The sequence below is a fragment of the Vidua macroura genome, chromosome 22 (genome assembly GCF_024509145.1).
Source record: "Vidua macroura isolate BioBank_ID:100142 chromosome 22, ASM2450914v1, whole genome shotgun sequence".
NCBI classification, from domain to species: domain Eukaryota; kingdom Metazoa; phylum Chordata; class Aves; order Passeriformes; family Viduidae; genus Vidua; species Vidua macroura.
Window position 1 is genome coordinate 1,056,853 of NC_071592.1, and position 24,738 is coordinate 1,081,590.

Below are 24,738 nucleotides of genomic sequence, written 5' to 3' on the forward strand. Positions count from 1 at the left end.
CGCGGCCGCCGCGGCTCCCGGCGGTGAGCGCACGGGAAAACCAGCCATGAAGTCAGAGCAGGAGCCCTCGGCGCTGCCGCCTGGCTATAAAAGGATTTACTCCATCAGCCCCCGGCCCGGTTCCGCCCTGGCCCCGGCCCTGCTGGGGCGGAGGCACGCGGGGAATGCTCGAGCGCGGGCTTTCGTCGCTGTTTTTCGGAGTCTTTCCCCAAATATGGTGCCTGGGATGGAGTCACGGAGCGCTGCGGGGCCGGGCGGCCCGGGAGGGAGGGTTTTTGGGGGGGCCGGGCTCCGCGCCCCGCTGACATCACCGTCCCGCCGCCCTCCTTTTAGCACAAGGTCGGGGTCCCCGCGGGGCAGTGCGCTGGTCCCTCGCCGAGCATCGCCCTCGCTCCGTCCACAGCTGCTTGTGAGTCCTGCCGCGGGGGGAGGCGGCGGGGAGGGTCCCCGGGGTGGGAACGCCAGCCCCCGGCACGGGGGTGCTGCTCCCCGGGATGGGGACCCTGTCTGCACCTGGGCTAGCGAAGCCGCTGCCGGGACTGCGATCTGCGGCTCCCCGGGCGACGCGGATTCTGCTCCTGCGGGTGGGATGCGGCTCCCCGGGACGGGGATGCTGCTCCCCGGAGGAGGGTCGGGCTCCCCTGCTCGGGCTGGGGTCACTGCCGGGGTTCTGTCCTGCTGCTCCCCCCAGGACCGCGCTCCCGGCGGGGCTGCGCAGCTGCGGGTCCCCGCGGTAGCCGGAGGAGCCGTGCGGGGCTCAGGGCAGCGATGGAGGGGCAACTCCAGCTCCCAGCGCCCGTTTCTGCCCCGTGCTCGGCGGGGACGGGAGCTGGGCACGGGGCTGGCGGTCCCGGGGACAGGCAATGCCATGTGGCCGAGGGAGCCGTGCGTGACCCTCCTGAGCCAGGTCGGGCCAGGGCACGGAGTGGCATTGGCTGGGGCGTCTGTAGCATCACGGCATGTGCCCAGCAGTGCTCGGGGTCTGGGCACAGGCTGCCCGTAGGACCCGTGGGGTATCACCACATACATCACGGGGCTCGTGGGGCACCCCTGCATTGCTGGCAGCAAGCGGGGTCGCTGTTCTCTCCTGCACTGATCTGTGCCGGGTCTCAGCCCAGCCTGCAGGAGCCGGGGTGCCCAGCGGTCAGGATGTGATGTGGGATGTCCACACGGCTCCTGGAGGCACCCGGAGGCTTCATGCCAAGCAAGGAGCCAGGCAGGGAGCAGCGATGCCAGCTCCACCAAAGGCTTGGCTGCCACTCCCAGAGCGTCTCCCTGCTGGCATCTTCCCTGGCATCCCCTCTGGCACCCTCGGGGCCTGCCTGCAGCCGGCTACCTGCCATCACTGCCCGCAGCATGTCCTTACAAGGGCACGGGCACGGCTCCCGCTGCTCCCATCTCACCCGTGCTCCTCCCTGGCTCCCGGACCTGCCGTGCCAAGGCCATCCCACGGCCACCCTGCTGTGCCACAGCCACCCTACCATGCCACAGCCAGCCAGCCTCGACGTGGCCGCCCTGCCACCCTGGCATGGGACACACCAGGGACATCCATGCCAACCAAGAGCTGGCAAGGGACAGGGATGGGGCTGCTCCTGTGCACAGTCTGAGCTGGGGACGAGGCATCTCTGCCAGGACACAAACTGTCTGTCTGGGCAGATTTTGGAGGTCGTGGTGGTGGATTTTCCTCCAAACACACCTGGATGGAGCTGAAGGGTTGTTACCTGGAGAGGGAAGAGTCGGAAGGGCTTGTCCCCACTGCAGCAGAGTGGCAGGCAAATGACACAATGGTGTCTGTGGGGTCCCTGGATAGGAGACAGCATCTCCACAGCCTGACCATCCCTGTTGTGCCACCAGGTCTCCCACCACCGCAGCCATGGCAAACAAAGGGCCAGCCTACGGCATGAGCAGGGATGTGCAGTCCAAGATCGAGAAGAAGTACGATGACGAGCTGGAGGACCGGCTGGTGGAGTGGATCGTGGCGCAGTGCGGGGCCGCCGTGGGACGCCCCGAGCGGGGCCGCCTGGGCTTCCAGGTCTGGCTGAAGAACGGCATCGTAAGTGGGGCACGGGGCTGGGCGGCCGCTGGGGAGCTCCGAGGGCAGCACGGGGAGCTCCGAGGGCAGCGCAGCAAGCCCGGGCTCCCCTCTGTGGCAGGTGCTCAGCAGGCTGGTGAACAGCCTCTACCCCGACGGCTCCAAGCCCGTCAAGATCCCCGATGCGCCGCCCACCATGGTCTTCAAGCAGATGGAACAGATTGCCCAGTTCCTGAAGGCGGCCGAGGACTACGGTGTGGTCAAGACAGACATATTCCAGACCGTGGACCTGTTTGAAGGTGCGGGAGGGGGGCAGTCGGGGTCGGGGTCCCAGGGTCGCGGTGCTGTGCCCTTCCTCACGCCCCTCTCTCCCTGGGCAGCCAAGGACATGGCGGCGGTGCAGAGGACGCTGATGGCCCTGGGGAGCCTGGCGGTCACCAAGAACGACGGGAACTACCACGGCGACCCCAACTGGTTCATGAAGTAAGTGGGGGAGTGCAGAGCTGGGCGTGGGGACTCCCTCCCTTGTCCTGCGGCTGCTCAGAGCTGGCTCTTTGCTCTGCCTGCAAGCGCCACGGAGCACATGGAATTGGGATGCCAAACTTTCAGCTGGGGAGGGAGGGTGGCTGGGACATTCCTGGGGATCGGGGGTGGCTCCTGGGCAGCCGGGGGTGCGGGTGCCCCACGGCCTGTCCCCGTGGCCCGCAGGAAAGCGCAGGAGCACAAGCGGGAGTTCACCGAGAGCCAGCTGAAGGAGGGCAAGAACATCATCGGGCTACAGATGGGCACCAACAAGGGAGCGTCACAGGCGGGGATGAGCTACGGCCGGCCCCGGCAGATCATCAGCTAGGCACTCCCGCGCCTCCCCCAGCCCTCCCCAGCCGGGACCTCCGTCTCCGCTCCCCCCGGCCCAGCGCCGCCGCCGATCCATTGGTATTTATTGAGGAGCATCCGCCCGCCAGCCCCATCGCCCCGCCAGCGGCCGCACGCGCCCCGCCGCAGCCCCCGCCCCGGGGCCGCGGCCCCCAGCGCCGTGCCCCGGGCAGCCCCTGCCCCCGGGCAGCCCCTGCCCCCGGCCTCGCACCCCCGCCGCCAGCCGGTCCTGCCCTCGCCGGCACCCTCGGGTGGGACGGGCCCGCGCCCCGGCCCCCGGGGCCACCGCCCTGCCCGCCGCCCGCACCAGCCCCGCGCCACCGCCGCAGAGATCCCTGCCAACGGGGAGAAGAGAGAATCGAATTGGCCTCGGTTTTGTACTTCGTTTTTGTCAAAATTAAAAGGTTATATTCATCCAGCGTGGCCCGACGAGGTTTCCTCCCGCCCGCCCCGTTGCAGCTGGCCGACGGCACCAGGAAAGCCAAAGTCCTTCTCCCTAAAAGGGAGCTGCTCCCTCTGCCGCCTCCAAACCTGGGAAAAAAACCAAAGCTGGAGCTTGGATTTTCCCTGCCCGGCTTGGAAAACTCTGCCCTCTCCCCGTTGAACCATGACAGCCACTTTTATCCTTGCTCCTTCCAATGCTCTGGCCCGGGCCTTGCCTCCCCCTGCCCCTTTTACCCCAGGGCACAGAGGGCACACAGCCCCCCCAAATGCAGCACCCCAGCGCTGGGTCCACCCCAGCACCGGGGCTGGGAGCTGCTCTGTGACACATTCTTCCACAGTGAGGAAGCTTTGGGAGGGCAGAAGAGTGATGGATGGGGGGGAGAGGAGGGTTTTTCAGGCTTTATTTGGAAAGCTACACAAAAGGGCTTTGCTGATTAAAAAAAACAAACCCCAGCTTTAAAAAAATAAACCACCGAACCCAAAGACATGTGAACAAGCCAACCCTGCTCAGACGAGCCATTGCCAGAGCAACTCAGCCTCCCCTCCCCAGCCCAAACCAGGCCTACCCACTACCAGAGGTGCTCCTGTGCCCAGGGGCAGCCCCATTCTGCCCCCAGACAGGCTGGCTGCTGCCTCCCCCACCCCACAGCTGCTCTGTGCCCACAGGAGAGGAGGAATCAGCAGGATCGGAGCACGGGGGCAGGGAGAAGCGCTGGCTGGAGATGAGTGAAATAACTCCCTGCTCCTAAACTGGGATAACTGGTGGGTAGGGGCCGGCTGCCAGCCCGGGAAAATGCCAGTGCTGCGGGGTCCCTGCCTGCAGAGGCGGCTGCTGGGGCCTCGCTGCGTTTTCCAGGCTCGCTCTGCAGAAATCAGGGACAAAGGGACACGTCTTGGCCCTGCTGCAGTGGCAGGAAGGGGCTCGGTGGGAATGGCACTCCACTCACAGCGGTGCCCTGAGCGTCCAGCAGGGCAGGCTCCATCAGGAAAGGGTTTAAGGCTTGCTTTGTTTTCCGGAAGGAGGGAAGGGAAGCTCCCTTTCCAGTACCAGCCCTCTCTCCTTGTTTCCAAGCCGCTTCCAGCACCGCCTCCCGCAGGGCACAGTGGCAGTGGTCCGTGGAGGCTCAGCAGTGAGTCTGTGCAGGAAGGTCGTACCAAGGCAGGGCCCCAGCCCCAGTCAGCAGGGCTGGTGCTCCTTGTCCTCCCCGAGGAGTTCAGTCGATGCCTCCTGGCCCAGGAATCCCATTCCAGTGGGGGCTGCCTCATGGAAGCTCACAGCTCTGCCATTGCTGGAAAGTTTGGGGTGGGTGGAGGTCCAGGACCCCTCCTCCCCGTCCCGGGCAGGCTCCAGGTGCTCACACTCCATCTCGGCCTCCTCCACATCCTTCTCCTGGTACAGAGGCACCGACTCCATCTCCAGGTCGCTCTCCAGGGCTCGGTGCTTCCCGCCCTGCTGGTACCACCTGCAGCTGGTGGAGCTGGAGCACGCCAGGTCCAGCCCCGCCTCGTTCCTCGTCAGGCAAACCTCCAGCATGTAGTAGAACGTCCAGAACACCGCAAAGCATCCCAAGAGCAGGAGGGTCTGCAGAGGGAAACCCCTTGAAAAACACGGCTCTCAACCCCCTCAGGGCCCTGCCCACTGCCCAGCAGAGAGGGCACAGAGTACTGAGCGGGGTCCTGCTCACCCTGGGGGCTGCAGGGTTCCCAGCCTGCAGGCAGGCTCACCTTGAGGGTGTTGGCTGTGATGGTGTAACGCTGCTCCTCGGGGATGTCCAGCCCTGGGGGACAGGGCAGGGAGAAGTCACCGCTCAGGTACTGCCCACTCATGGCTTCCTCCAGCAGCCTGGGGACAGAGACCCCCCGTGAGGCTCCCATGGGGGTAGGGGGGCTCCGGGGAGGCTCCAAAATGCCCACAAAGGGTCTGGAGTGTCTCCTTCAGCACACAGAGCTGTGCCCTGCAGCCCATGGCTGCCCTGTGAGCTGCGAGGGCAGCCCCAGCCTCACCTGCCACACGCCCACGTGGCAGCAACACGGCTCCAGCCCACTGCTCACAGGCAGGGATAAAGCCCTCAGCCTCCCTCTCCTGGCTCCCTCCAAGCTGGGGACGTGGTGTCCTACCTCTGCCGTTCCTTCATCTCTGCTGGGGACCACGAGGAGCCGTACAGGGTCAGCTGCCACTGCTTCAAGGTGCCAGGCCTCAGGCTGTCGTCTCCTGGGGAGGAAACCAGCTTGGTCCAGTGGGGAACTCTCTGAGCCAGCCAGGTTATGAGCTGGCAGCTCCCTGGGACACGGCACGGAGCTGCCACCGCTCCCGAGGGCCCCCCTGAAGGCAGGACTCACCGATGTCCCTGATGAGCAGCCTGTAGGTGCCCTGCGCCTGCTCGCCCCAGCAGCGCACCGTGGAGAAGGTCCAGTCAGAGAAGCCATTGGGGTCCCTGCCGAGGGGGGAAGGGACACAACCCGTGAGGGGTCACAGAGCCCCCCGGGCACGGCCCCAGTGCCCCGCCCTGTCCCCTGGGTGCTCACGAGTCCATGCTGCGGGTGGTCCCGATCAGGGACATCATCCCGCTGGGGCAGAAGAGCCGGATCTCCAGGTTGCCACGGCGAGGGTGGGTTATGGTGACGGTGACAGCCACGTGCTCCAGGGTCCTCATGCCAGACAGCCCCAGGTCGGCAGGGGTGACTGGGAAAGGGAAGGGGGGGTTGGTCAAGGCTGGTGGCTTTGGGATGGAGCCCCCACTCCCAGCCAGCCCCACTGGGCTGTGGTGCCACTTCACAGGACACGCACACACACGTTGTCTCTGCCTCTTCCCAGCTGCCCTGTGTGGGACTGGGACAGGTGTCCAGGCTGGCCCAGCCCATCTCCAGCTGCTCCCAGCTCCAGGAACGCTCAGAGCCCCAGAGCTGCTGACCACAGCCCCTCTGCAGCGGGGCGAGCTGGCTGGGTGGGTGCTCCCAGCCCCTGCTAGGGGGGACGTGGGCACATGCCAGGGCAGGCACGTCACAGGCAGCAGTGTCCCCTGCGTGCAGGCGTGCTGGGGGCCGGGCAGGGCTGGGCCGAGCTCTCCTTGCCACTGGTAGCCCAGAGCAGCCGCTGGTGGCCCAGAGCAGCTGCTGGTGGCCCGGAGCAGCTGCTGGTGGCCCAGAGCAGCCGCTGGTGCTCTGCACGGCCCGGCCAAGTCGGGAGCTGCAGCATTCCCTAAAATGGTCAAAGCCAGCCGAGCGGCTCTGGCTGCTGCCCAGCCCAGCCCTGCTCCTGAGCCCGTCTGGCTCCCAAATGCATCAGTGCAGGGGATGGGGCTGTGGGGAGGGGATCCCCTGGGGATGGGCAGCGGAAAAAAGCCCAGGCAGCCCAGCACTTAACCCCTTGCTGCCCTGCTGCGGCACACGCCGGCGGGCGGGGCTGGCTCTGCTCTCCGTGGCACACCTGCTCTTACCGTTCCAGGCCACCTCCAGCTCCTGCGGGAGCCACGGGATGCTCCTGCCCTCCTTCAGCACGGGGCTCACGTAGGAGGCCAGGTACGGCACGGACTCCCAGATCTGCCAGGGGAAGGAGAGAGGGTTCAGCACGGATTGCAGCCTCCCTGCACGCCCATCCCTCCATCCACAGCTCCCACAGGCTGCTCCTGTGCTGGGTGTGGGCCCAGGCCAAGGGGCCTCTTCTGATGATGCTCTGGGACACACAGGCTGCTGTGACACCCCAGGGATGGGAGCAGTGCCCACACGTCCAGGAAAGGAGGGGAAGTCACTGCCTGGGAGCCAGGGCTGATCAAGGTTTGGCACTCCCCAGCTCTGGGTTTGTCACAGTGGCTTTGAGTGGTGTCTTGAGGTTGTTCCGCTCCAAGCCCTGGTACAGGGGACAGGGAACAGCGGAACCCAAGTGCCTGCAGGAAGAGGGAGCAGCCTGGAGGTCCCTGTGACCCTGAGGGCAGCGGCAGTGACCCGGCACAGCTGCACAGAGCTCCGCACACAGCTGGGACCGAGTGCCAAAGGGACGGGCCCTGGGCTCCGTGTGACAGAGGAGGAAGAGATGGGGATGCCTCTGCCTGCTGTGAGCACACCACTCCCCCGGAGCTGCCAGCTGAGAACAGTTTCTGGGGGCAGGACACCCTCCCTGCAGCCACTGTGCAGGGAGGAAGGTGCTGGGGCTGCTGACGAAGCTCCTGTTGCCATGATCAGGGCCCTGGCCATGGCTATATATAGTGCTGGAGAGCAGCAGCTCGGGACAGCTCTCAGGAGCCTCGTGACCTCATACCAAAAGCAGCCTCAGAGCCAGGGCCAGCAGGATGGTGGCCAAAGTACTGAACGGCAGCGGTGTCACCCCACGGCGTCACCGGGACAACAGGAGCTGTCCCTGCCATGGGGCTGGGCTGCTCTGCCTGCCCACAGGGCAGGTGTGGGAGGGCAGGGAGTTACCTTGGCAGCGTTCACCAGCCTCCAGGCGTTGAGCAGGCCGAAGCCATGCTGGTGGCTGTGGCTGAAGCCAGCCTGGTTCGTGTCCCACTTGGCGTGACGGTCCTCGTACTGCAAAGACACACAGGGTGCTCTGCTCACCTGGGGGACACCAGCAGCCTGAACCCCCAGGCCTGAAGGGAAGGAGGCCCAGACACATCCCACAGGGGTGGGGAAGCAAACCCACATGGCCTTATTAGAAAGGAACAGGTTGACCTTTGTTTGAAACAAATCCCAGGACAAAGCGGCTTCCCAGCTCCTCAGAAAGGAAATGGAGCAGCACGAAAGGGCACAAATGCCTCTGCTCTGAAACATCCCAGCTGCTCCCTGCTGCCCAAACCACTGCCTGTGGCACGGCAGAAGCCTTGGAGAGAAGGAACGGAGTCCTTTAAATCACCAAGAGCTGGGGCAGGACAGATCTGGGCCCCATCACTTATTGGGTTGTACTGCTCTGGCAACATTGGCTTGGAAGTTATGGAAAACACTGTCCCGTGCCAAAGAGAGCACAGCATCAGCTGGACACAGACTCCTGCTCCCCAGAGGGGTGAGGAAGAAGCCCCATCCCTCCAGTGAGTTCTCACCCCTGCTCTGGGTGAAAGGCAGGGCTGTGTTTGCTGCCCAGCTCCATGTTGTGCCTGTTTCCAGGAGCCCAGTTCTCTGGAGAGCCCAGGAAAGGCCAGGGCAGGGCAGAGCTCCTGTTTCCCACTGCCTGGACCATGAGGTGACATTGCAGAGGTGTCAGCCCTTGGGCTGGGCCAGCCTCACCTGCTGAGCCCTGGAACTGGCTGAACCCTGGAACCTGCTGAGCCCTTGGAATCTGCTGAGCTCCTAGAACCTGCTGAGCTCCTAGAACCTGCTGAGCCCCTGGAACCTGCTGAGCCCTGGAACCTGCTGAGCCCCTGGAACCTGCTGAGCCCCTGGAACCTGCTGAGCCCCTAGAACCTGCTGAGCTCCTAGAACCTGCTGAGCCCCTGGAACCTGCTGAGCCCCTAGAACCTGCTGAGCCCCTGGAACCTGCTGAGCCCTGGAACCTGCTGAGCCCCTGGAACCTGCTGAGCCCCTGGAACCTGCTGAGCTCTGGAATCTGCTGAGCCCCTAGAACCTGCTGAGCCCCGGAAGACCCCTACACTGGCAGACGGAGGCATTCCTGAGGCAAATAACCCATTTGTTATCCTGACAGGGGAGAATGCCTCAGCCACATTCCTGGAAGGAGCACGGGGCGAGGGGAGAGCGCAATCCCCGTGCCGGGAGCCAGGCGAGGCAGAGATTTACGGAGGGGCAGCAGCCATAAACAAGGATGTGCACAGCAGGGCCACCCTGCAGCACCCCTGAGGAGAGCGCTGGGAAGGAGAGAGGGAGGAGGAGGAGGAGGAGGAGGAGGGCCAGGCCCTGACCTTGGTGGCAGTGAAGACGATGACGTGCTGCACGTCCCGCCAGGTGAGGCACGGCCGCACCTGCAGCATCAGCGCGATCATCCCCGCGGCCAGCGGAGCCGCAGCCGACGTCCCCGTGTGCCCCTCCGTGCAGCCCGTGCCCTTCTGCAAGTCCCAGTCTGTTGTCACCTGCCGAGGAACGGGAGGCAGGCCTCTGTCAGGCCACTGGGCTGGGCTGGGGCGGCTGCACGGGGAGGGACGTGCGCTCCTGGCCCCGAGCGGCGAGCTCAGCCTGTGACACAACTGTCCCTGCTCACTGCCAGCCAGGAAGGGTCCCTGGGACAGCCTCACTGCAGGGACAGTGATGCCAGGTGGGAAATGAGGCATGGAGACAGTTCCCTTTGGGGGGAGAGAGAGAAACCAGCCCTAACTAAGCAACTTTGTGGGAAACTCCCAGCAGGCACCGTTTGGGCTGTTCCTCACTGTCACTGCTGATCAGTGTCACAAGCAGACTGCAGCGGGGCCCCATGGGACTGTGCAGAGCACACACAGCCTCTGAAGAGGCATCAGGAAGCTCTCAAATTTTGCCACCTCACTGCAAAGCAAGTGCATCCATCTCCCTCTGCTCCCCGTGGGGAGAAAGCCCAAAATCTGAAGGGTTTCTTGTGTTTTTGTTTGACTCCACCTCATTTTTCCAGCTGTGAGTGGCTCCAGCTCACGCTGGGACACTGAGTGTCCCACACAGAGCACCCCGAGAGCACAAACTTTCAGTAGGAAGCACATCCAGTGCCAGAAGCTGTATTAAATTCTTCCCATTAAGGAAACCACACAAAGTTTATGGTCTGGTAAAAGGAAAAAAAAAATAAAAAAAGCTGGAGCAGATGGCTGCAGGGAAGTTAACTCTGGCAGCACTGCAGCAAGCTCCAGGGTGCCCAGGAGCAGACTGTGCTCCTGAGAAAGGGCTGTGTGGGGTTTAGCAAGGCACGTGCTGGCTGAAGGAGCCACTGTGGCACAGGCTGTTCCCAGGCTACGTGTGGATCTCACCCTGGCTGCCCCATGGAGTGCCAGCTCCCCTGTGAGTGTCCCATACAGCCAGTGTTTAAAATGAACGTGCATTTGTGACCTCCAAAGCACTCACACCGTGCTGGGGGAAGCCAGACCAGCCCATGAGCCCAGAGCTCCTGATGGAATGCAGCAGAGCCCTCGCTGGTTCCCTTTTTTCCCAGGGTCAGCACTTTCCAAACCAGCCTGGGACAACTGCAGTGATTTCTGAAAGCAGGAATCAGCCCCGTTCTGGGTTTTACTGTCCCTGTGGCAGATTGTGCCGTGCCCTGGCTGGGCACAGATCCCTGCCCTGGCTGGGCACAGATCCCTGCCCTGGCTCTGGGCTGCAGGAGGAGCTTGCTGAGTCCCAGCCAGGTGCCTGAGAATCCCAGGCTCTCCCCGTTCCCCAGGTTTCCCCAGCACGTGGGGAAGCCTGTTGGACAAGCCTGGATTCAGCTGCTCTGTGGCAGGCACAGAGCCACAGGAAGGTGCTTTTGGGAAGTCCTGTCCTGCTGGGAGAGCCTCCAAACATGGACAACCCAACCCTACGTATCAGGAGCCAGCGATGTTTCCCCCAAGCTGCCCTGGGGTGGGCAGGCTCTGCAGTCCCTGCTGGCCCCACAGGACAGGAAGGGGTCACACCACTGGGGTGGGGGCAGCCTGGCACCAAGGCAGGGACAGGCTGGGTCAGGCCTGCAAGGGGGAAAACAGCCCTGGCTGCTTGGCTCGGGCAGAAAGGACGTGTTGTTGACAAGAAGTCATTTTTTGGCAAACAAAGGGAAAAGCTGATAAAAATATTCTTAAAAATTCGACTGGGAGAGGCCCACGTGCCAGAAGAGAGGAGAAGCTGGGGCCAAGTGGTTTAAAGAGCCCGATGCTCTCCCTGCATCCCTTGGGAGCAGAGCAAGGTGGGCTGGCCGGGCAGGGGTGAGGGGGGCTGAGAAACAGGACCCTCCCTCTGTTTGTGTAGGGATAAAAGGGATAAAAGGTTTGTGTAGGGATAAAAGGCACCTGCACGGCTCCCAGGGGAGCTGTGTGGGGACCGCAGGGGACGGAGCGATGTCCTGGCTGTCCCCGGGGTGGCCAGGAGGGCACAGACAGGGGACACAGGTACTCACGATGCTCCTCATCATCTTGTCCCCGCCGCTGAAGGTCACGGCCAGCATGGAGGCACACTCCTCGGCGTAGAAGGGCATGGAGCCCGTCTCATCCACGGCTCCTGGGGAAACGGGAGAGGCACCGACTGTGAAACCTGTCCTGCTTCCACTGCTGCAACTTCAGGCTGTTCATCTCTCCTGCCAGATGTGCTCTTCCAGGGCCTGGGAGCTGGGCAGGGAAATCAGAACCAAGCCTGTGTTTTGCCCACCTGGAAGATCTACAGGAAGGGCAGCCACAATAAATAATCCCTCACTGTGCTCAGTATCACACACATCTTCCGCCCCTCATGCAGCTTCTGTCTGGAGAACATGGATTACACATTTCCCCTCTGACACAAATGATGGGAATGCTGCATTCCAGGTATGGCAGTGGCTGTCACAGCCCCGGGAAGGAGGCCTGGACACGAGCAGGAGTTTCACTGGCCTCCCCTTGCTCTGTAGGTCAGAGGCAAACTGCAGGCTTGGGGACTGAAGGCCAGCACACCCCAGACACTGCCATGCTTGTTCCCAGACACTTCCCCACAGATTCCCACCATCCAGCCAGCTCCCAGCCAGGCAGGCTCTGTGCTTTGGGGATGACCTCACTGGGCTGGGAAGGGAGGAGACAGAAGGCTCACCTATCGTGACAGTGTAGATGGAGTTGGCATATCCATCATAGTTGCAGTTGTCACTGTGCTGGCCCCCGTTGCCACTGGCCACCACGAAGATGCTCCCGAAGCCCCGGCGACCCGCGATCACGCCGTGCTGCAGGGCAGCCTGCGGAGAGGGACAGGGCAGGGGGGCTCCTTCCAGACTGATCCCAGTGGTTTCTGCCAGCAGCCACGTGTGGTCAGGGCTCCCCCACAGAGCCACTGCCCCTCTCTGAGTGCCCAGCCCCACAGACACTGGGGCTTTGCCTTTGCTGGGACACACCACAGCATGGGCCCCAGCTGGAGGCACATTTCAGCCCAGACACCTCTCCCAGCCACTGCTCCCACCTAGGGAAAGGACACGTCTGATGGATGAGCAAAAACACAACCCCACTGGAAGTGACCAGCCTGCTCTCCCTCCCCTTGGCAGATGAAGGTACATTCTGCCCATTCTGCTGTGGCACAGCGAGCTCTGCCTGTGCTTTGTGTCCTGGAGCCTGTTCCAGCTGTCTCTGCAGGCAGGAAGGGAATAAATTAACTTGCAGAACTGGAAACCATTTGTTATGGTGAACGAACGGCTCGGTTGTCAGCACTGCTCTGAAGGGCGCAGGAACTGCTGAGTTGTGGTTGGAAAAGCACAGCAGAAGAGCACTGGAGCAGAACCACACCCCACTGCTGGTTTTGGGGCCCCTCGGTGACCCCTTGCTGCAGCACAGGCGGGCTGGGTGTGTTCTGCAGCAGATCTGCAGCACAGGAGCTCTGAGAAAACCTTAATGGCCTGGCAAGGAGCAGCCTCAGCTCTGACTCTCCCTCCCACTGCAATCCCACCCCCCCTTATTTACTCCCAGTATCCAAAGGCACCATCCCTGCCTCGAGAGCCACCCTGAGCACAGGGAAAGCTCGGCCTCCCGAGCAGAGAGCATGCTGAGGGCTGCACGAGCTGTCAGCGCCACACCGCAGGCTGCCAAAGAGCCTTTCCCTGCTGGAAGCAGCCTCTCCTTGCACAGCTCATCCTGCCCTGCCTGAACGCTGCCCTCCCGCCGCAGCGCCGCCTCTCACAGTGCCAGGGAAACCCCCGCTGGCACCGAGGGACACGCACAGACGTGCAGAGTGTCACAGCCACGTCCCTCCCCGCCTGAACGGGCAGGCGAGAAGCCACAAGCCCTGGAGGCTCCCCCAGCGCTGCTGGGGCTGGGTTTTACCTTTCCCAGTTGGTGGGGGCCATCCACAGTCTTCCCATCGTCATCGGGACCCCAGCTGCAAAGAGAGGCACTGTGAGGTGACAGCCCCAGGAGCCCCAGGAGGCTCTTCCTGCCATCACAGCGAGCTCCCAGCAGCCACCAGCTGCTCCCAGCGCCACGACTGGGATTGCAGAGCTCTCCACTTTCCCACCCATCAGGATGGCCCCTCGCTGCTGGGACATCGCTGTTGTGTTTGCACTGTGCCCCTGGGTCAGATTCCAGCGGACAAAATGTTTGATTTTTATTTAACAAGCGGCTTCTCAGACATTCCAGTCCCCGTCACACGGGGCTGCCTGACCACAGTGGGGAGCACAGCGTCCCCTCCAGCACAGCCAGCCCAGGGGATGTGCTGCAGCAGCACACAGGGGGACACCTCACAGCTGTAGGTGCTGTGCAGAGCCCGGGACAGGTCTCCAGGAACAGGATTTTGGTGCCTCAAGGCTAACTGCAGCCACAGGAGGATGGGAGCTGTTGTGAGCACTCAGCCATGAGCCGTGACCCTGTGCCCAGGCAGAGCAGGGCTGGGAGCCAGCTGAGGGTCCCCTGGGGGCTCACCTGCAGCTGTAGATGTCATTGATCTGATAGTGCTTGTTGAAGGCGATGGCCTCCATGCTGTCCGTGAGGGGCCCGTCCAGCACTCGGATGCCTGCAGGACAGAGGACAAGGAACAGGACAGAGGACAAGGAACGTGAGGAACACGGGTCCCGTGAGCTGCATAAACTGCAAACAAACTCCTGGCTCGAGGCTGCCCCGCTGTGCTCACCCTGCAGGGCCATTCCAGCTTTGGAGGGCTGAGGCCTGAGGCAGCGCCAGGTCCCGCTGGACCCGGGGCAAACCCTCCCGTTCCCTGTGCTGTGGGCACACGATGAGCTCATCCCCGCTTCTGCCAGCTGGGAGCCTCTGCCTGCTGCGCCCTGGGCAGGCCCTGACCACCCCCGGCACCCCAGGGACTGTGGTGTGACCAGGTAAGGATGGAATTGTGTCCCAGCATGGCTGTCTCCTGCCCTGCCAGGGGCACATCCTGCAGGGCACAGAGACCTCGCCTCCCTCTGCGGAGCAGCTCAGGAGCTCTGGAGGCAGCTGGGGCACAGCACACATTCCCTGCCCTTACAGGGGAGAGGCACAGCACTGGCTCTTCATCCTTGTCCATCCCACAGGGCAAAGCTGAGACCAGGGGCCAGGGCAGTGAGAGGGGCTGGCCAAGATTTGCTGCCCCAGTGCCTCCAGGCACAGCCCGGGCACGTCGTGGCACAACTGCCTGGCTCAGCCAGCACGGCACGGCTGCTCTGCCAAAACCTGGGCAGCCAGGGAGGCCTGGAACACTCTGGGAAAGCTGCCAGGAGCCAGCTCCTCTGGAGGGGAGCTCAGGCAGGCGCCGGGCCCTCCCTGCAGCAGCCCAACGAGCCCGAGCACGGCCTCAGAGCCGCTCCAGCCCGCGGAGCCGTGTCGCGCCCCGCGGATCCGGGGGGGAGGCAGGCGGGGGCTGCCTGGCAGCCTGACCTACCCGCGATGCGGCTGCCGTAGGCGACTCCCACCGTGCAGAAGCTGTTGTTGGGCACAGCCGCGATCTCCCCGGCGCAGCGGGTCCCGTGGTGGTTCCCGTTCTCCTCGTCGGGGTGAGGCATAGGGTCAGGGTCGTTGGAGTTCAAGTCATAGCTGCCTTCCGGGCTCTGGAAACAGACCCGCAGTCAGGACCTGGGCTCTGCTCTCCTCAATTTGGGAAAAGCAGGAGTTGAGAGAACGCGACATGGGCTGAAACACAGGCTGGACGTCAGGGGAACTTGGAGGCTGCTTCCTCACAGGGCTGCAGCTCAACACTGCTATCTGCTGCTGCGGGGAAGGGACCAAGCAAGGCAGCTCCAGGCACTGCTGCGGGTCAGAGGGATGCCAGCCGCTTCCCATGGGTTGCACAAAGGCGGGTAAACCCGAAACCCGGGTGCAGAATCTCCCAGGAAAGGTTTGTTGCTGGCACTTCCCGCCCTGGCTGAGCCCAAGGTGACGGTGCAGGCTGGACTCTGAGCTCTCACACGCTCCTGTCACACTGCCCAGCCTGCAGCCTGCGCAGGCACTCACGTAGTTTGGCTGGATGTCCTTGATGGTGTGCTCCACGCCGTCGTCCACCACCACCACCGTCACCCCGCGCCCCGTCACGTTCCGCTCCCACACGCCCGTGACGTTGATGTCCTTCCCGGGGCTCTTGTGGTTGTTCTACGCACCAGAAAGGACAGTGAGGGGACAGGGTCAGCGCTGAGGGGACATCCTGGGTGCACTGGATATGATGTGTGGGGCTGGGGCCAGCACGGGAAGGAGTCACAGGACTGTCAGGGGAGATCGTCTGAGGCTGACAATGAGCAACAGCTGCTTGGGCCATGACGTGGAGGGCACAGTGTGCTCTGCCCACCCCAGTGCACAACCAGCTGCAGGAGCTGCTTCCTCCCCTTATCACAGCGAGCACGTGGCAGGCAGGGCGAGCTCTCAGCGAGCTCCCTCCTCACCAAGGAGCAGAAAGAGGCTGTTCTGCCTCCCGCATGACAGCTCGCCCGTGGCCACGCAAACAGCCCGAGGCTGCGAGCACAGCAGGAGCCGGGAAACCACTCACCAGATGCCACTGCTGGGGGTATTTGGGATCGTTAAAGTGCAGGCTGCGCTTGGAGCGCTTCAGAAGCTTCTGTTCCGAGTGCCACCGCACGCTGTCGTGCTGTGCAAACAAAGTGTCCACCGACCTCCGTATGGCTTCGTGTTCAGTCGCCGCGCGGCCATCGGGCTGGTAGGCGAAGAGGTAATGGCCCTTGAGCTCCCCGACACGGCCCATGTTCACCAGCCCCGCAGTGCGGGCCAGCTCCTCTGCCCGCTGCTCCAGCTCCTCCTCGGGTGCATCCAAGCTGACCGCCCACGTCAGCTTCCCGTGGCGGCCCTCAGTGTCCGGAGCGCGCTGGTGGCCGCAGGCCGGCCCGGCCGGCGAGGCCAGGGGGATCCAGGAAGCGCTCAGCCAAAGGCACGTGTGGATGCAGAGCGTGGCCTCCATCCCTGCACTCCATAGCGGCGCTCCCCGCCTCCAATGCGGCATCAGACAGGCGGGCTGCAACAGCAGACGTGAAACTGGTGAGAACCCCTCCTGATGAGCGACACGGTGGCCAGGGCCACCTGAATGTCCCACAGAGCCCCACCGGGCTTGCCACCAACCCGCTACATGGCAGATCCCCTTCCCGGGAAACCCCAGCCGAGGCGGCTCCTTCCCATCGGCTCAGAATGGGAGGCACACCCGGGCTGGGCAGGGATCGATCCCAACCCTGCCCTGCGTGCTGGGTGCCAGCCCCGGGCCAGGAAACACCGCGCTGGGCTGGCTGGAGGAGCCACTTCCCCCTCTCGCCTCTGATAAGGAACTGATAAGAAACTCTCGATGCGTAGTTCCCCAGAACAAACACCACGGGCACCGCCGTGCTCCGTGGGCAGCCGAGAGCCGGTTCCTCTCCTGCAGGAGCCCCACCGAACTCGCTCCTCACCTGCTCCGCGGCCGGAGGAACCTGCTTTTCCCTGGCACGGGCAGAAATCACCACCGAGCCCCGGTTCAACCCGCAGTCCGTAAGCCACGGCGCCGCAGGGCAGGGAAAACACCTCCCGAGATCCCGGAGCTCGACACCCCCGGCCCTTTTCCTCCCTCGACCCGCTCCATTCCCCCCTGATACAACTCATCAGCCGCTGGACACCGAGCTCCAGGTTTCCCTCCCCTCAAGTCGGGCTTTAAGCGCCTCTCGGTGCCCCCCGGGAGCGGCACCGCGCAGCGCCCCGGGGCAGCCGCGGCGCTCCCCGCTCCGCCGGGCACCGGCACCGGGGACACTGCCGAGGTCACCCACGGGCAGAGCGACCCCGCTCCCCTCCGCCACCCCCGCGGGGAGCCGGCGACAGCGGGGCCGGCGCTCCCCGGCCCGGTGCGCATCCCGCCGCCCGCCGGTGCCGCCCCGCAGCGCTCACCGGGCATGAGCCGCCGCCGCCGCCGCCGCCGCCGGAACCCCGGTGCCGCTGACAGCGGCGTCACATCCGCCGGGGCGCGGGGCGGAAGGGGCGGCGCGGCGGGGGCGCGGGTCGTGCGCTCCGCCCGGTGCCGCTCGGTGCCCCCCCCCGGTGCCGCTCCGCCGGCCCGGCCCAGCCCCGCAGCCGCTCCCCATGGCGCTGGAACAGGCGCAGGTCGACGGCCCCGACCCGCCGCGCCTCTGCGAGCCCGGGCCCGCCGCGCCGCCCGGCAGGTAAGGGGGGGGCCCGGCGGGGCGGCAGCGGCACCGGGATGGGGCGGGGATGGAGCGGGGATGGAGCGGGGATGCGGCCGGGATGCGGCCGCGGCGCGGCGCTGAGCGATGTCCCCGTTCCGCGCAGCGGGAGCCCGCTCTCCGCCCCGGAGAGCCCCAGCGAGCCCGGGCCCGGCGGGGACGCGGAGCCCGCGGCCGGCCCCGGCCCCGGCGGCGATGCGGAGCCCGGGGCCGGCGGCGCGGAGGCCGCGGGGCAGAGCGGAGCGGCGGCCGAGGAGCCCGACGAGGAGGCGGCCCCGGGCAGGCCGTCGCAGAACATCGCGGTGCAGGTGGGTGCAGCTCCCCCGGGGTTTGTGCTGTGCGGGGCCAGGGCCCGGGAAGGCTCCTGTGGAACCTGGAGGACAAAGAACTGAGTGAGCCGTGACTGAAGGGTAAAACACGTGTACTCGCAGCTTTACAGCCGCTGCTGTGTGCCCGGTCCTCCGCTTGAATTTTAATTAATGTTTAATTAAAATTCGACCCTGGTGAGGCCACACCTGGAGTGCTGTGTTCAGGTCTGGGCTCCTCAGTACAAGAAAGACAAAGAGCTACTGAAGAGGGGTGCAGCAGCGGAGGCTGTGAAGATGAGGGGTTTGGAGCATCTCTCTTAAAAGGAGAGGCTGCAGGTGCTGGGCCTGGTTGGTCTAGATAAGACTGAGAGGGGATGCCATTAATGCATATAAATATCTTCAAAGGGTGTCAGAGGATGGTGCCAGCTTCTTTTTGTTGGTGCCCAGCTATAGGATGAGGAACAATGGCCATAAACTAAGATGATAAGTTTCATCTCAATATGACAGAGAACAACTTTCCGTGGAGGGTGGCAGAGCACTGGAACAGGTCCCCAGGGAGGGCCTGGAGTCCCTCTGTGGTCACTGCAGGGGCTGATCTCAATCACCTCCCTTCACAGACTGACTTCAAGGCGGCCGATGCGGATGTGAACACGGACCAGGACATCGAGAAGAACCTGGTGGGTATCGAAGCCCTGCGCTCAGGCTCTGCCTGAGCAGGCAAAGCAGCTGGAAATGTTCTTCCCACTTTTCTCCTGTTAAAATACAGTCATAGAATCATTATGGTTGGAAAAGAGCTCCAAGACCATCGAATGTCAGCCTCTAAGTCCTTAGGCTGTCCTTGTTACAGGGGAGTTTTGCTCTCCACTGCAGGACAAGATGATGTCCGAGCGGGCCTTGCTGAAGGAGCGCTACCAGGAGGTGTTGGACAAACAGAGGCAGGTGGAGAATCAGCTGCAGGTGCAGCTTAAGCAGCTCCAGCAGCGGAGGGAAGAGGAGATGAAAAACCACCAGGTACTTGTTTTTGTTTAACCTGCCCTGTAATTAATTTAAAAATCTTTATGAAGGGGCAGGAGAACCTGCAGTCCAGAGCATCAGTTTGCTGAGTTTCCTCATATTAACCAATTTATATCTTGGCTGGATCTGCTAAAAAGAGTTTGCTGTGTAATCTCATTAATCAATTAATTAAAAAAAAAAAAGTATTTTAAATCAAAACCACTACTTGGTAATTTTTCTCTGTATCTGTGTGGTGCTTCTTTTACTCCAGGAGATCCTGAAAGCCATTCAGGATGTTACGATTAAGCGAGAAGAGACTAAGAAAAAGATGGAGAAAGAAAAGAAAGAATTCCTGCAGAAAGAGCAGGATCTCAAAGCTGAAATTGAGAAACTCTGTGAGAAAGGCAGAAGGTATTTGTACAGGAAAGAAAGTGTTTGTTTTTGAGGAAGAAGACCTTGCTTAACCATGATATAAACCTGATGGAGAAAAGAGCTTTAAACTTTTAGGAAGCAGCAAGTATTTAGGTCAGACCTGTATATGGATGAATTCAGGATAAGCCCTATATTTGGACTGGCATTTTTATGGAGCCGTTCTGTCATGTCATAGAGGTCTGGTTTTTATTCTGAGGGCTCAGCGGTGTTTTTGGGTAAAACTCCTGCAGTGATGGCTCCAAGTGCTCAGCCCTTTTCCCCCAAGCGAGCATGGCAGAGCACGTGCTGGGGGAGCAGCACAGCTGCCTGCAGCGAGCCCAGTTCTGTGCCACAGCCTTTGTGCAGTGTCACGAGGCAGCAGGATTTGTGCTCCAGGGGCTGTTGGTGCCTGTTTTCCCACGCACATTGCAGGGAGCCATCCCCAGCCCGTGGTGTGGGGTTGTGCCCGGGGATGTTTGAATGTGGGCCCTGCTCCCTTGGGATTCCAGCTGTGCTGTGCCTTTTCTCCCCTGCAGGTTGCTGAAGGAGCAGGAGGAGAAGGAGAACAAGATTGCCTCTCTGATCGCAGAGCAGTCTGATGAGAAGTAAGGCTCTTGTCCCTCACCTGATAGTGCTGCCCAGAGCACTGTTCCTTCCTCTCAATCTGCCTCACGGTGAATCCGATGCTCTTGGTGGGGACAGAGCAGAGACACTGATGCAGCAGTGCTGGCCAGTTACGTGCCCTAGAGGTTTTATCTCCTCTTTCAGCATCAGGGCTCTGGATTAAATCTTCTTTGATCCCAGTCACAAGCAGACTCCTGGATACTTGTGACATAAAGATCCCATAAGATTAGAGTTTGTGCTTGGTGGATTGACTCAGTAGCTTGTAACTGCTACTTCTGGTTGAATTTCAACTCCCCAGAATTAGGGCAGACTGATTTCCCTGTCTGTTCCCCACAGCTGTCCAGCTACACCAAACTCTGGCATGCTGGGGTATTTAAAACTGAGCAGGGATGCTCCAGGTGTTCCCAAAGCACAGGTGGAAATGCCCAGCTTTAAACTTCTCCAGGAGCCCAACAGCATAGCTGCTTGGGCTGATTCCTGGTTCAGATCTTCCCTGGGATTGGACTGAATTTTGCCGAGGGGAATTCCCCTCGTTTGGCCCAGTGTCTTTGCACACTGCTTGTTAGTGTGCTCTGGAACAGCTCACTGCTGGGACAGTGACTCACCCAGCCCAGGGAGCTGGGGCTGCTGTCACGGGCTGGACACTGCTGATCTTCCATGTTCCAGCCCATCCAGAGCTCCTGGGATCCATCCTTTGGGGCCATTCTGGTGCCTGAGCCTGAGGGGACTCCTTCTGTTCTGTTCTGTTCTGTTCTGTTCTGTTCTGTTCTGTGTGCAGGCAGCTGTGGGAGATGGAGCTGGACAAGCTGAAGAACCAGCACAATGAAATCAACAGGAACATTCTTGAGGAGACAGAGCGGGCCTGGAAAGCAGAGGTGAGCAGGTGACTTCTGCCCTGCAGAGTGGTTGGTTTGAGATTCCAGCTGGTTAAAGGGCAGTTCTGTGAAATTAGGAGCAAGGCCAAGAACCACTCTGTGGGATAAGAGGAAAGATGAACACGTGTCAGTGCAGGGAGCAGTGCCCAGTGCCTGGTCTGGCAGCAAGAAACGGGAGTACAAAAGCTGAGCCTCTCTCCATAGATCCTGTCCCTGGAGAGCCGGAAGGAGCTGCTGGTGTTGAAACTAGAAGAAGCAGAAAAAGAAGCAGAGCTACACCTCACCTACCTCAAGTAAGTCTCTGTCGTGTCAGAAGTGACAGGAGGGGTCACTCAGGTCCCATCTCCTCTTCCTCTGCTTACGTTGGAGGTTGGACTGGAATAGTTCAGGATTTCCTGTGGTTTTCTTACTGGATCAGTGTGATTATTCAATAATGTCCCACAGCAAGGGTACGTGGGGCTGTGCTTATCCCCTGTCACTGTTCATCTGTCAGGCTCAGTCAGTGCTGTTGGCTGTGGTGTCCCTGTGTGTCCCCCAGGTCAGTCCCTCTCCCTTGTGGGGTGCCTCACCTGGGGGTGAGCCCTTCCCACCCTGCTGGAGGAGGGGAAGCCAGGAGGGTTTGGGGGTTGCCTGTTCCCACTTTGCTGCCAGTGAGAGCACAGTTGCAAGTGGGAAAGTTCAGCTGTGCTTGCAGGTCTGCGCCACCCACGCTGGAGACCATGAGGCCAAAGCAGGAGTGGGAGATGAGGCTGAACAGGATACGTATGACCAAGCAAAGCGTCCGAGTAAGTTCCTGCTGACCTCTCCCAGCCTAGCAGTGGGCAGTTCTTCACACACACAGTGCACAGCTCTTCACATACACTGTGTTTCTTCCTTCAGCTCCTCTCCATTCTTCTATGGAGCCACTTCAGGGCCTGCCACCCCCTGGCTTAGAATGCCCCAAACTTGCTCAGGTTTGATAAATGTGCCCGTTTTCTTCCCTCCCTGCTAGGATCAGTTCAACGACCACATCCAGATGGTGAGGAATGGCACGAAGCTGAGCAGCCTCCCCCAGATCCCGACGCCGACGCTGCCTCCTCCGCCTTCGGAAGTGAGTGCCTCTCCAGCCCCACAGCATTCCTGCTGCCAGGCCCTGGCACAGCCTGCCTGCTGCTCTGCATGTGTGGGGTGGCCCATTCCCTGTCTGGGCTTACCAGAGAGGAGGGGAAGGGTGTCCTTTTCCAGCTGCCAGTGCCTGCAGTTCCCACCTCGCTGCCTGGAGAAGAGGGCACTCTGCTTCCAGGTGATCTTACTCTAACCAGCCTTTCCCTCTTGCCCTGTTTTTCTTTCTCAGACAGATTTCATGCTGACGGCATTCCAGCCCAACCCATCCCTGGCTCCCCGGCTCCCCTTCCCCATCGGGCCCGTCCCCGTGCCCATGGTGATGCCGAGCGCCGATCCCCGGGCGCTCTCCTTCCCTCTACTGAACCCCGCCATGTCCAGGCCCAACCAGCCCTCCCCACCCCTGCCCGCTTCCCAAGGAAGGAGCAGCCCGGTGGTGGCGTCGCTGATGGGCACGCACAGCCCCCACATGCCCCCCGCTGCCCCCATCCCTCCTCCGCCCGGCCTGGGCGGGGTGAGCGCCGCCCCCGAGTTCCACAGGCCCCAGCCGGCCGACAAGCTGGAGAAGCTGCTGGAGAAGCTGCTGACTCGGTTTCCACAGTGCAACAAGTAAGGGTCCGGTGGTGGTTTTCGGGAGGGCAGGGGCTCCTTGTGGGTGGAATGGGAGCTGGGATCAGCTGGGATCAGTGGAATGGGGATGGGGGGTTCCTGGTGTGAGCGGGGTCTGCGGGAAGCGAGGCAGGCAGAGGTGGTGGTCTCCATCAGGTTTGCTGGGGATGGGGATTGCTGGACAGCAGGGATACCTGGGCACAGCCAGGAGCCCCCCAGCCTGTCTCTGGGGGTTCCCTGCTTTTTCCCCAGTGTTTTGGGGAGAGAAGCTCCTCAGCACGTGGCTCACCTCACTTGGAGGGTGGAGGGGAAGCACACGGTTTCCCCCAGGCAGCGCTGGCCGAGGGATCCCAGTCTGTGAGGACCAGGAGCTCTTAGCAGGCTGCTGTCCACGCAGGGCCCAGCTGACCAACATCCTGCAGCAGATCAAGACTGCCCGGAGGACCATGGCCGGCCTGACCATGGAGGAGCTGAACCAGCTGGTGGCAGCCAAGCTGGCGGAGCAGCAGGAGCGGGCAGCGGCCGGCGCTCAGGTGGGACAGCCTGGGGGCTGCTGGAAGGGGGGCCTGGGGAGCAGGGAGGGCTGCCTCTGCTCCCTGGTTCCCCACAGAGCCTGGGCTGCACGTCAGGGCTGTCCCCTGGGCTCCCTGTGCTGCTGACTACAGCATAACCAGGGAACAGTTTTCCCTGGGGTGACTTTCCTCCCGGGCTGTTCTGATGTGCCTCCTCTGCCTTGCTGCAGCCTCTGGGCCGGATCAGGGCCCCCATGTTCTCTGCTCCCCTGCCTCAGATCAGCACACCCATGTTCCTGCCCCCGGCCCAGGTCGCTTACCCGGGAGCAGCGTCACACGTAAGGCTGCTTGGCTTCCCTGGGGGGCAGGGAGGGGGGAGCCTGCCGGGATGTCCTGAAGGGATGAGCCCCTGGAGCTGGGAGCTCTCCTCACGCAGCTGCCTGGGCTGCTGAGGTGAAGGGGACTGGGGGCACAGACCCTTTGGGTTTCACACTGGAACAGAGGGACACGAGACATGGTGGTGGCTCTCGGGGTGTGATGGCTGTGGGCAGAGGGGACTGTGGCCTTGGGCTGCAGCTGAATCTGTGATCAGAGCTGTGTCTGACTTCCCTGCCTGCTCCTTTCTTGTCCTCACTGCCCATCTCAGACCCCAGCTGCCTGTAAGCTGTGTCTGATGTGCCAGAAGCTCGTGCAGCCCGGTGACCTTCACCCCATGGCCTGCTCACATGTGCTGCACAAGGAGGTGAGTGTGTTCTGCTGCTCAGGGCCTCCTCCTGGTCCTTCCAGGTGACCTTTCCCGAGTCCTTGTTGTCCTGACACCTTGCCAGCAGAAGGGTACGATCAATAAACAGCTTCCCTGCATCCTGTCATCCCATCCTTTCTGTACTCTTGGCTGGGCCACCCTGCATGGCCAGTGGGTGGTGGCTTTAGGAACAGGCTGCCCTTGTGTCCCTGAGCCTGTGCTGTGTCTGTGAGGGTTGGATGCTGGAGCAAGACAGTCTGGAAGGATCTGGAACACAGGGTGAGGCAAGAGCTGCCACTGCTGCCCAGGTGTCTGGGCTGGGGATGCCAGACAGGAGCTCTTGGGAAGAGGAGGAGACATTCCTATCCCATGGGTCTGGCAGTGGTCACCTGTGTGGGCAACCCCCCATCCCAACAGCTCTGGGGCCTCCAGCAGTGCCCCTCAAGGAAATGGAAACTCATGTTGAGGAGGGCCTGATGGCCCTGCAAGGGTGACAAGGGCTCCTTCCTCACGGTGACCTCGTGATGGAGGCTGCAAGGAGCAGAGGAAAACACCCCTGAAGCGAGTGCTGTGAACAATGATGGCACCTTCGGGTTGGGCCAGTGGCTCTTGACTAATTCTCTCTCTTCCAGTGCATCAAATTCTGGGCACAAACCAACACAAATGATACTTGCCCCTTCTGCCCAAGCCTCAAATGACGGCTGCTGGGACAACGTGGGCCCCTGGGAGGAGTTGCTGTGAATAGACAGGATCAGTTCTAAGATTTCTACAGTTCTATATTTATACGATCATGTATACACATGTACATTTTTATTATATAGGTAATGTGTGTATAGAAAGTCTGTAAACATACAAATTCATAAATAAAGTGTGTATATTATGCAGTGATTTGCTGCAGCTCCTCATTTCCTAGTCTGCAGCCTTGCTGGCTTCTTCCAAATGAGGGTCAGTGTTCCCTGCTTGCTGGGAACTGCCTCAGCCACCTCTTCCCACTTGGATCCCATCAGCTCCTTTCCTAGGGCCATTCCTCGTGACCTGGTGCCTCACCACCCC

At 62.0% G+C, this 24,738-nt stretch overlaps 3 protein-coding genes across 7 annotated transcripts; 2 read left to right on the forward strand and 1 right to left on the reverse strand.

Annotated features, from left to right (window-relative positions):
* Nucleotides 1-345: 345 nt before the first annotated feature.
* On the forward strand, nt 346-3,319 carry TAGLN (transgelin). Its single transcript, XM_053996895.1, has 5 exons — nt 346-409; nt 1,855-2,053; nt 2,154-2,331; nt 2,413-2,515; nt 2,741-3,319. Exons 2-5 carry the CDS (start codon nt 1,874-1,876, stop codon nt 2,880-2,882), a joined length of 603 nt encoding a protein of 200 aa, XP_053852870.1. The 5' UTR covers nt 346-409; nt 1,855-1,873; the 3' UTR covers nt 2,883-3,319.
* A 6-nt stretch (nt 3,320-3,325) lies between these two features.
* PCSK7 (proprotein convertase subtilisin/kexin type 7) lies at nt 3,326-17,271 on the reverse strand. 4 transcript variants are annotated; one of them, XR_008440348.1, is made up of 17 exons: nt 16,429-16,725; nt 15,845-16,324; nt 15,319-15,453; nt 14,750-14,915; nt 13,801-13,891; nt 13,207-13,261; nt 11,993-12,131; nt 11,337-11,437; nt 9,196-9,363; nt 7,766-7,873; nt 6,787-6,889; nt 5,876-6,032; nt 5,690-5,784; nt 5,468-5,561; nt 5,075-5,192; nt 4,297-4,931; nt 3,326-3,436 (listed from the first exon to the last, which is right to left on the reverse strand). XR_008440348.1 is itself a non-coding variant. In XM_053996887.1 (16 exons), the coding sequence occupies exons 2-16, from the start codon at nt 16,310-16,312 to the stop codon at nt 4,527-4,529; spliced, it is 2,403 nt and encodes an 800-aa protein (XP_053852862.1). In that variant the 5' UTR covers nt 16,313-16,324; nt 17,218-17,271; the 3' UTR covers nt 3,734-4,526. The 4 variants fall into 4 exon arrangements, 3 of the variants coding, with proteins under 3 accessions (XP_053852862.1, XP_053852861.1, XP_053852863.1); XM_053996887.1 differs by lacking the exons at nt 3,326-3,436; nt 16,429-16,725 and adding an exon at nt 17,218-17,271 and having other exon boundaries at nt 3,734-4,931; XM_053996886.1 differs by lacking the exon at nt 3,326-3,436 and having other exon boundaries at nt 3,734-4,931.
* Nucleotides 17,272-17,394: 123 nt separating this feature from the next.
* Nucleotides 17,395-24,573, forward strand: RNF214 (ring finger protein 214). Of its 2 annotated transcripts, none has more exons than XM_053996889.1 (15): nt 17,395-17,489; nt 17,617-17,818; nt 18,436-18,495; nt 18,689-18,829; nt 19,083-19,222; nt 19,759-19,827; nt 20,625-20,721; nt 20,926-21,014; nt 21,404-21,506; nt 21,713-21,811; nt 22,055-22,431; nt 22,829-22,964; nt 23,174-23,281; nt 23,590-23,685; nt 24,318-24,573. In XM_053996889.1, the coding sequence occupies exons 1-15, from the start codon at nt 17,410-17,412 to the stop codon at nt 24,381-24,383; spliced, it is 1,863 nt and encodes a 620-aa protein (XP_053852864.1). In that variant the 5' UTR covers nt 17,395-17,409; the 3' UTR covers nt 24,384-24,573. The 2 variants fall into 2 exon arrangements, with proteins under 2 accessions (XP_053852864.1, XP_053852865.1); XM_053996890.1 differs by having other exon boundaries at nt 21,416-21,506.
* Nucleotides 24,574-24,738: the final 165 nt, after the last annotated feature.